At 41.2% G+C, this 10,290-nt stretch overlaps 1 protein-coding gene across 1 annotated transcript in view; it reads left to right on the top strand.

Annotated features, from left to right (window-relative positions):
• Positions 1–10,290, top strand: part of CLSTN2 (calsyntenin 2) — a gene marked incomplete at its 5' end in the record, with an annotated part of 143,569 nt that overhangs the window by 97,687 nt on the left and 35,592 nt on the right. Inside the window, one exon of the mRNA XM_015410274.1 lies at positions 723–885. Within this exon, the coding sequence (XP_015265760.1) occupies positions 723–885 (163 nt within the window). The remainder of the gene's footprint in view (positions 1–722; positions 886–10,290) is intronic.

The following is a 10,290-nucleotide window of genomic DNA, read 5'->3' as shown; positions in this document are numbered from 1 at the left end:
ACCATGACAGCATCTGAAATTGGATGACTTCAATGATTTTGTTTCACTTAAAGTTATTGACATCAGTTTCTGTGGTTTTCAGGATATAACAATCCATGCAAAGAATGTTGTATATTGATTTCTGTGGACCAAAAAAGCATTATCTTTTTTTTTTTAATGAAGTGTGTTTAGCATATTTCCTTCCAAGTTTTTTTAACATCAAAAAACATATCTGCTGCCAACATTTTTCAAAAGCAAGTCTCCAGGAATATCTAGCTTCCCTTTTTTGTGAATAATACATATAGCCACCTTCTGTAAAAAAAAAAATCTAAAGGGCATTCAATCTCATATCTTCATACATCCCTGGATAGGTGCTGTGTTACATTTCCAAAACATAGGAAAACTTGCAGTTTATCTGTGAAAGAAAGAATATAATTGTTATAAGGATAACATTCAAGGGAAGGAACCTTTTTCATGCCCCTTTAAGCACACAAAAAGATCAATCAAAAATACTCCTTCAGTTGCTTGGAGAAGTGTTTAATGTGGCAAAAAACTTTAAGGTAAGTCACAACAGCCTGTGTTAAAATGTGCCCATAAACACTGTGAATGATTATGAATAATTTTCTTCAAAGAACAAAAAAGAGTATTATCATTCTTTTGATGGAGATGAAAGACTCAGCATTATTTCCTTGGATAAAAGTTATCACTAATTATATTTTCTCTCCTTTTCTTTTATTGTTTAGATATGTGATAAAGAATGGCACTACTATGTCGTCAACATTGAGTTTCCACTCGTTACCTTGTATATGGATGGCACAACATATGAACCTTACCTTGTAACTAATGACTGGCCGATTCATCCATCACATATAGCAATGCAACTAACCGTTGGTGCTTGTTGGCAAGGTAATAACACATATTGTAATATGTAAATTGAAATATGTGGACTTCTACTGTATGTTAAAAGCTCAATGATACCATAGTAATAGTCTTTTATATAATGTTAGTGAATTATTTTTCATTATAATGATTCAGAGTAAAGTTTCTATGTCCCCATAACAGCGAAAATCTCACACTGGGGGGGGGGGTAGTTAGAGATCTATAGACAGGACAAAACAGAATTGTAAAGTACTTAATGAGTCTCAGATTGGAAGACCTGGGAATTAGTCACTTTTTGTTTCCTGACAACAAGGGCAGATGGCCATGTATTATATTAAGCCAGTTATCCTTTGCTCTTGGATGACACTAAAGCAGCTGGCCTGAACAGGGTACCACAGACAGATTCAGGCCTCAGTTCTGATGATTCCTCAGTCTGTCAGGTGACCCAGAGGACCAGTGAAGTGGCATCTTTTAGTATAAACTGTTTAGTATTAATAGCTTGTCATTTTTTGAGAACCAATCTAAGATGACTTATCTTTTGCCCATCTTTCTGCTAGCTGCCCTCTCTTCCATCTAGATTTGTCCTTCATCTTCAAGAAACTTCCCAGACTTTGACCTATTGCTAGGGTTGCCAAACCCCCCAGTTTGCCAGGGGTCCCCCATTTTGGGGGGGTTCTACCCACCGCCGGCCAGATGGCCAGCGGGGGAAGCCCCACCCCCAACACCCACAGCCACCCTTCTCTCTCCCCCTAAGTGTGTGGAACCCGTGTTTCCTCCCAAGCCCAATCTCCGCAAGCTTGCAGGGAAATGCCACCTTCCAGCTCTCAAAAGAGAAACACCGGCTCCTTCAAGTGCAGGGAACTGCCGTTTCTGGAAATCCTCCCAGCTCTTAAAAGGGAAACGCGGCTGATCGTAAAGGGGAAACGCCAGCTCCTGCAACCAAAAGGGAAATGCCAAGTGCAGGGAACTGCTGTTTCTGGAAATCCTGCGCACAGGCGGGGGGGGGGGGGGGGGGTGGGCCCCCACACGTGACATCATCACGTCGGGGATGCCCCACCCCCTCCAGGAATGCCCCCAAAGTCCCCCGCTGGGGGTGGAAGGTGGACTTGGCAACCCTACCTATTGCCTGCCTTCATGGATTATGCTTTGATTGTATATTTTGCTATCACCACTTGAAACTTTTGGGTTGGATTCTGCAAACTGCCAGTACAAGAGTTTGCAGAGGCAGATCTTCCCTTTGTTCAGTGATTACGCATTTCAGCTTCTGCTTTTCTAACCTTTTCCCACAAAGCAGACTTTTAAAAGACATTTTTTTAAAAATTGTATTCCACATGCATGTGATTCAAAGGGAATTCTTCCTGAAATGAAAGTCCAGTGAAGTCAGCAGGTCTGTTTGTAGAAAGTATGCCAAAAGAATTCAGTTGAAACAGTATGTTAAATTAGATGTTAAGTTCTTGCATCCCAAAGCTGGAGTACTGGCCTCAAGGCTACACGCCAACATTTTACAGCACATTAATCAGGGATCTCTACAGAACAGAAGTGGACCCACCCCCCTTTCTTAGTTCCTTGTCGTAGCAATGTCCAAATTCAGAGCTTAATCCCATGTTTTAAAAATAGGTCAGCTGTTCATCCCGTTCATCCTTTACTCATTCTAACTAAGCCCCCTGTTCAATCATTTATGGGTTGTTCTTTTCTCAGATTAACCCATTGTTGTCAGAATCAGAGATGCCATACAGATAGATTGATACATGTTCACATTCAGCTGAAGCAATTTGGTACTAACTTGTTGATAATCATCACTAAAATCTATTAATGCATGCCAAAATGTAACCTTAATAAATTTAACAATAGGAGGAAATACAGGAGTGAATTAATTACACTGGACACTGTGAAAATCAGTAACAAAATTCTTAATATATTACTATTGACTTGAGAGAAACATCACTTTTAGTGATAATATTTGATCTGTTGGATAATACAAGATCTGTTTCTTGATTGGAAATCCAGAACCATTTTGATATTGATAGGCTTCTGAATGTGTCACAGATTATAGGAGAAGCAGACACTCTTGTTTGCTACAAGAGATTGCTAAAATCTGAAATAAAGCCAGTTGTGACAACACAAGCTTCAGTATGATTCTTCCAAACTAAGCCTGCTGGCTTCAGTGGGACTTAATCCCCGGTAAGTGTACATAAAATTGCAATCTAGGTCTGTTCACCAGTCTCTTGCAAGATTATTTCATGAGACTGAGATTTTCAAATAACAAAACTTTACCACTCCAAGTCAAGACCATGGGGATCTTCACTCTGCAACAGGAAAGCTGTTGCAGGGAACATGAACACATAATCACCGTTACCAAACTTATTTTTAGATCATAGTGTCATCTGTGTATACTTGCAGTGAACAAACATCAATCTTTCCCATGTAGTACTTGAACTTGAAATCCCTTACTTGCAATGTGTTGATGAGAGAAACTTTTACAGTAGTAAGGTACAGTGATGCTGACCATTATCAAAACACTGTAGAAAATAAGCATGATTAATCTCTTATTTATGAGAAAGAAGCCTCATTAATGAATACAGTACCAGTCAGAGAACAGTATGAGACAGAAAGAATATAACCTCCCAAAAACTCTTATAGCAGATCGTTTGGGGGGGGGGGGGTTCAGATAGCAATAAGCTGATAGCATTGTCAAAAGCAGATTTGATTTTTCTTTTAATGTTTACATATCTTTTTTTATTTCCAGGTAAGACAATCAAATGAAGTTTAACTATGGCACCCTTTAATAATAGCCTTTTTGGTTTCTAAGTTCCCTCTGTGATATTATAGTTACAAACAATCATTTATGGCCAGAACGGTCACAAAACTAAGCAAGTGAAGCAACTTGGTAATCCATTGAACCCTTTTCTGTAGACTTCACCAAAGTATCTTTGAAAAGATAACGTCTCCATTTCATAGTTTTTCCCACAGGAAGCAATCTTTTTTATACATATAACTCTTTACCCCCTGTCACCATAGCAGTGACACAAGTTAATTACTGTCAAAAGGTTACACTTCAATTTACCATAGCTGAAAAGTCATTACTTCCAATACAGCAAAGCCATTCTGATATCTTAGGGTATGTGGTGAAGGATGAAGTAATTAACTTGTGTCAGTTCCGCAATGCATTCAGAAGTGAATAGTTCTTTCAGGGAATGCATTGTTAACAAATTAAGCCCTATGATATAAATAATATGTTGTGGGTTTTGTCTTGTTTCCCTCCTCATTTCAATCTCTACACTCAAACCTAAAACCATTGCTACTTATAGTCACACACTGTCTTTACTTTTTCTGAAGAAACAGAAATTCTGAATCTTGCAGTAATATTCAACAGAGAGATTAGCCATGTTGACCCTACCAATCTAATTCTTCGATGTATGTGGTTACTTATAAGGAGTTTTAACTAGCTCCATAGTAGCTCTCTGTTCTCCTTTAAATTCCCTTACGATCATTTTATAGAATACAGTTTTACTGAATATGTATATGAGAGACGTCATGATAAAATTGTAAACAGTAAAATGCATACACATCTTTTTTCCCCTCACGAAAAATATATATTCTGACTCCCCACAATGTAATTTTTTCCCCTTTGGACTTTAGTCATGGCAGTTTTGGTAGGTAATATCATTTACTCAATATATATCTATTAAAATCATAACATGTGAAGCATCATGAGGGTGTGCTAGCCCCTGTGCTCATTCAGTAATACAAGAGACTTTGGGTGTTCTGTGAGGAGTCCAGCCTTGACATGGCAAGTCAGATTAATCATCTAACTAGCTAGAGTTCTATTCCCAACAGAGGCCAGCACCAAGCCTTTAGAAACCAACTCCTGTTTAAAGTTGTATTTGTGTGTCCTGTACTTCTTGTACTTATATACTCTGCTTATTTTGCTGGAGTTATTCTATTGTGTAGATTGTACCAAAAGTTCCAGTACATATTTCATATATTTTCTGTATTATTTTATATAGAATAGCAGAGATCAAATTTGAAGATATGCAGGTCATGTAAGATGAGTATTTTGTGTAAGATGAAAGAAGGTTTTAAATAAATTCCTGCATATACTAATATCAACTTGCCATTTGTATTTAGCTCCTCTTTGCTAGGGTTTGTGTGCCAGATCTGAATTCTACTCAGAGTTTAGATTATTATTTGATTTGTAAAAGGTACTCTTGTAATCTTCTGATCTTTAAAATAAAATATGTTAACACTGTATTCAAATGAAGGTTAATCTGCCCATGAGATGAACCCCAAAAGTCTTTGAGCTTGCATGCTCTTTCCCCTCCCTCCTACCTCAAACATGGCATGAAAATCGATGCCTTCCTGGTTTGGCACATATTGAAGTTTATAAATGATATCCAGACTATAGATATAAGTTTCCCTGGAGAAAATGGTAGCTTCAGAGGGCGAACTCTATGGTGTCACATCCCAGCTGAGCTCCCTCCCCTTCCCAAACTCCAAATCTTCATGAATTTCCCAGCTTAGGCAGCTCTCATGACAAGCTAGGGATCCCAAGTCCCCCCGGGGGGGGGCGGGTCCCCGCCCCAGAGGCCCGTTCCTTGTCGCCCCCAGATCGGGCCCCGGGGGGAACTCCACCCCGATGTGCGTGTCACCCGGAAGTGATGCGGGCACGCTGGGCACGCGTGTATGGCCGTGGCCCCGCCCCCAGCGTGCCTGGCGTCCTCCCGTTACTTCTGGGTGACGTGTGTGTGGCGTGCACGTGCTTTGCACATGCACGCTCATACAAGACACCAGTGAGGAGCCCCCCGCTCCCGGCGAAGATAGACTTGGCAACCCTATGACAAGCTACAGCAGTTAGGGGGAGGGTGGGATGATCCCATCCCTGAGTGCCACTGCACCTGCAAAATTTAGGATACAAGCCTTGGTTTGAAAGCAGAAGAACAAATTAGTTCACTATTTTCAGCTGATCTGGACATTGCAACAAACTCCAGTTTGCTCCAAACGAGGAAGGAAGGGGAAGAGAACACATTAGCTAGAAAATTCCTGACTTTTTGTCAACAATGATTTATTCATGAAATCTGAACAGAGCCTAACATTTTGTTCAGTGAAGCAGGGGCTGTGGCCCAGTGGTAGAGTGTCTGCTTGGTGTGCAGAAGGTCCAGGTTCAATCCCCAGCATCTCCAGTTTAAAAATCTGGCAGTAGGCGATGTGATGTGAAAGACTGAGACCCTAGAGAGCTGCTGCCAGTCTGAGGCCTCGGCCACATGGGCAGGAAAATGTGGGGGGGAGGCGTGGCTGTTTGCCCCGGAGCAAACTAATGTGCGACTGCATGATCAGGCTTCAGATTGAGGTCCTGTCGAGCTCCCGTGGTTAGGGGGGAGGTGCCGATCACACACGCGACAAAGAAGCGGAGCGGTGCGGCAAAAGGGGTTGTGTTTTGTTTTTAAAACTTAAATGTGCGCATGCTCCATTGGGTGCTTGTGCGCATTCGTGAAGACTTGGGGGGGGAACCCTTTTTGCAAGGGGACATGGGCGGGCGCCGGAACTACCACCAGAAATGCGATCAGACGCCCGCCCTTGCCCCACAGTTTCCAGAAACTAGTACCTCCGAGGTACTAGTTTTTTACCCCTCATCTTTGGCGGGAAGCCGCGGGTGCACCACTGGAGCTCTACGCTTCCCAGATGTGGCGGTGAGATCGTGCCCGGAAAATCCACCTATCTTCCGTCTCTCTAGTGTGCCTAATGCTCCGTATGACCAGGGCCTGAGTAGACAATACTGACTTTGATGGACCAAGGGTCTGATTCAGTATAAGGCTGTTCCATGAGAATAGTGCTATAGTTGTAATCCACTACATATTTTTTTCTTTCTGATACAGTATCTGTGTTCTTTTTCAAGCTGACATGATACATGTTCTTAAATGTTTATAGTTTTATTATTATTCATAATGAAAAGACACAGTCAAAAAAGTTTGAATGAGATGTAGCTATGTGCACATAAATTCTGAGAAGTTCAAGAACTTCCGTGCTTCTCTTGTACCATTGGCAAGAGTAGATTATTCTTTCACTTATACAAACTGTTAATTTTTAATGGCAGGACATCTGTCTGTCATCTTAAAGCTAATGAAATGTCACTTTCTTGTTCTTTTTCTCTCTCATTCTAACAAACTCTAAGTGGTTGTGAAGTTTGGCTGCATTTGGCTGGGCTCAGGTGGAACATCAGCCCTACAGTTCATCATTAATTTTTATGATGCAGGTGGTTTTGCCTCTTCTGCTGGACCTATAAATAAGTTTCAGTTGGAGTGTCTCTTTTATTTATACATACTGTCTAGATGAAGTTGCCCAAGTGAACTCAGAAGATACTTGCTGCTGACAGACTTGACCAGCATCTGTAGTCCCTTGAAAAGAATCATATTTCATCTCAATGCTATCTTAAATCATAATACTTCGAGCATTTGTCAGTGTTTTGTGCTTTCCTTGATTGTATCTCGAGGGGGGGGGATGGATATTTCCACATGTGTTGCTATATCCACCTGTTTTGTGAATAATAATTTTTTGAACCTGTAAATGTGGTTCCTGAAGCATGTAACATGGGCAACAGCCATGCTAAATTAATTTATTCCCCCAACAGCAGTCTCTGGAAATAGTTGGTTGTGTTCATTTTTTTCCCATTTGTGTAAACAGATATGGTCTTAAAGATGAGTATTATTGATTGTGAGTAATAATTGTTTACATGGCATTCAGACCCCTCCTCCTTCTGGGAAGTTAACCTTTTGCAGAAAGACTGTAATATTTTGGTGTTAACTTTTCAATGGTCATAATGAGGTAGTTTGATATAACAGCACTGACAATGTAGGAAATTTTAAAAAAGTGCAAGTGTATCATTTAAAACATATTGATAGTAGCAGATCCAAATGGTGTGGCCTTTATAGTCAACAAGAGAGTGCAAAAGTCAGTACTGGGATACAATCTCAAAAATGACAGAATGATTTTGGTCCGATTCAAAGGCAAACCATTCAGCATCACAGTAATCCAAGTCTATGCCCCAACCACTGATGCAGAAGAGGCTGAAGTGGACCGATTCTATGAAGACCTACAACACCTCATAGAACTAAAACCAAAAAATGATGTCTTCATCATCATAGGGGACTGGAATGCTAAAGTAGGAAGTCAAAAGGTAACTGGAATAACAGACAAGTTTGGCAAAGCAAAATGGAGCAGGGCAAAGGTTAACAGAGTCTTGTCAAGAGAACACACAGGTCATAGCGAACACCCTTTTCCAACAACCAAGGAGGCGACTCTACACATGGACATCAGCAGATGGGCAACACCGAAATCAGATTGACTATACAATTTGCAGTCAAAGATGGAGAAGCTATATCCAGTCAGTAAAAACAAGACCTGGAGCTGACTGTGGCTCAGATCATGAGCTACTCATTGCAAAATTCAGACTTAAACTGAAGAAAATTGGGAAAACCACTAGGCCATTCAGGTTTGACCTAGATTGCATCCCTGATGAATATACAGTATAGGTGAAGAATAGATTCAAGGGTCTAGATTTGATAGATAAAGTGCCTGAAGAACTATGGACGGAGGTTCATGACATTGTACAGGAGGCAGCAATCACCACCATCCCAAAGAAAAAGAAATGCAAGAAAGCAAAGTGGCTTTCTGATGAGGCTTTACAAATAGCTGAGGAAAGAAGGAAAGCAAAAGTCAAAGGCAAAAAGGAAAGATTTACCCAACTGAATGCAGATTTCCAGAGAACAGCAAGGAGAGATAAGGAGGCCTTCCTGAATGAACAGTGCAAAGTAATAGAAGAAAACAATAGAATGGGAAGGACTAGAGATCTCTTCAAGAAAATTGGAGAAATCAAGGGAGCGTTCCATGCAAAGCTGGCCATGATAAAGGACAAAAACGGTAGGGACCTAACAGAAGCAGAAGAGATTAGGAAAAGATGGCAAGAATACACAGAAGAACTATACAAGAAAGACCTCAATGTCCTTGACAAACACGACGGTATAATCACTGACCTTGAGCCAGACATCCTGGAATGTGAAGTTAAATGGGCCTTAGAAAGCATTACTAACAACAAAGCTAGTGGAGGTGATGGTATTCCAGCTGAGCTATTCAAAGTCTTAAAAGATGATGCTGTTAAAGTGCTGCACTCAATTTGCCAGCAAATTTGGAAAACGCAACAGTGGCCACAGGATTGGAAAAGATCAGTATACATTCCAATCCCAAAGAAGGGCAATGCCAAAGAATGTTCAAACTATCACACAATTGCACTCATATCACACGCTAGCAAGGTCATGCTCAAGATCCTACAAGCTAGGCTTCAACAGTACGTGGATAGAGAACTACCAGAAGTACAAGCTGGGTTTCGAAGAGGTAGAGGAACGAGAGATCATATTGCCAACATTCGCTGGATTATGGAGAAAGCAAGAGAGTACCAGAAAAATATCTACTTCTGCTTCATTGACTATGCTAAAGCCTTTGACTGTGTGGATCACAACAAACTATGGCAGGTCCTTAAAGAGATGGGAGTACCAGACCACCTCACATGTCTCTTGAGAAACCTGTATAAGGGCCAAGAAGCGACAGTTAGAACCGGATACGGAACAACTGATTGGTTCAGCATAGGAAAAGGAGTACGACAAGGATGTATACTGTCACCTTGCTTATTTAATATATATGCAGAGTACATCATGCGAAATGCTGGCCTGGATGAATCACAAGCGGGAATTAAGATTGCTGGGGAAAAGATCAACAACCTCAGATATGCAGATGATACCACTCTAATGGCTGAAAGTGAAAAGGATCTAAAGAGCCTCTTGCTCAGAGTAAAAGAGGAGAGCGCAAAAGTGGGCTTGAAGCTCAACATCAAAAAAACTAAGATCATGGCATCCGGCCCCATCACTCCTTGGCAAATAGAAGGGGAAGCTGTGGAAGTAGTGACAGACTTCACGTTCCTGGGATCCCAGATCACCGCAGACTGTGACTGCAGCCATGAAATTAAAAGACGCCTGCTCCTTGGGAGGAAAGCGATGGCGAACCTAAACAGCATGATAAAAAGTAGAGACATCACCCTGCCAACAAAAGTCCGCATGGTCAAAGCAATGGTATTCCCAGTAGTCATGTATGGCTGCGAGAGCTGGACTATAAGGAAGGCCGAGCGCCGAAGAATAGATTCTTTTGAACTATGGTGCTGGAGAAGACTCTTGAGAGTCCCTTGGACTGCAAGAAGAACAAATCAGTCAATCCTCAAAGAAATCAACCCTGACTGTTCCCTGGAAGGCCAGATAATGAAACTGAAGCTCAAATACTTTGGCCACCAAATGAGAAGGGAGCACTCACTGGAGAAGACCCTGATGCTGGGAAAGATTGAAGGTCAAAGAAGACGGGGACGGCAAAGGATGAGATGGTTAGACAGTGTCA

The sequence above is a fragment of the Gekko japonicus genome, unplaced genomic scaffold (genome assembly GCF_001447785.1).
Source record: "Gekko japonicus isolate JY-2015 unplaced genomic scaffold, Gekko_japonicus_V1.1 scaffold1292, whole genome shotgun sequence".
NCBI classification, from domain to species: domain Eukaryota; kingdom Metazoa; phylum Chordata; class Lepidosauria; order Squamata; family Gekkonidae; genus Gekko; species Gekko japonicus.
This window is presented reverse-complemented; position numbering and strand designations above follow the sequence as displayed.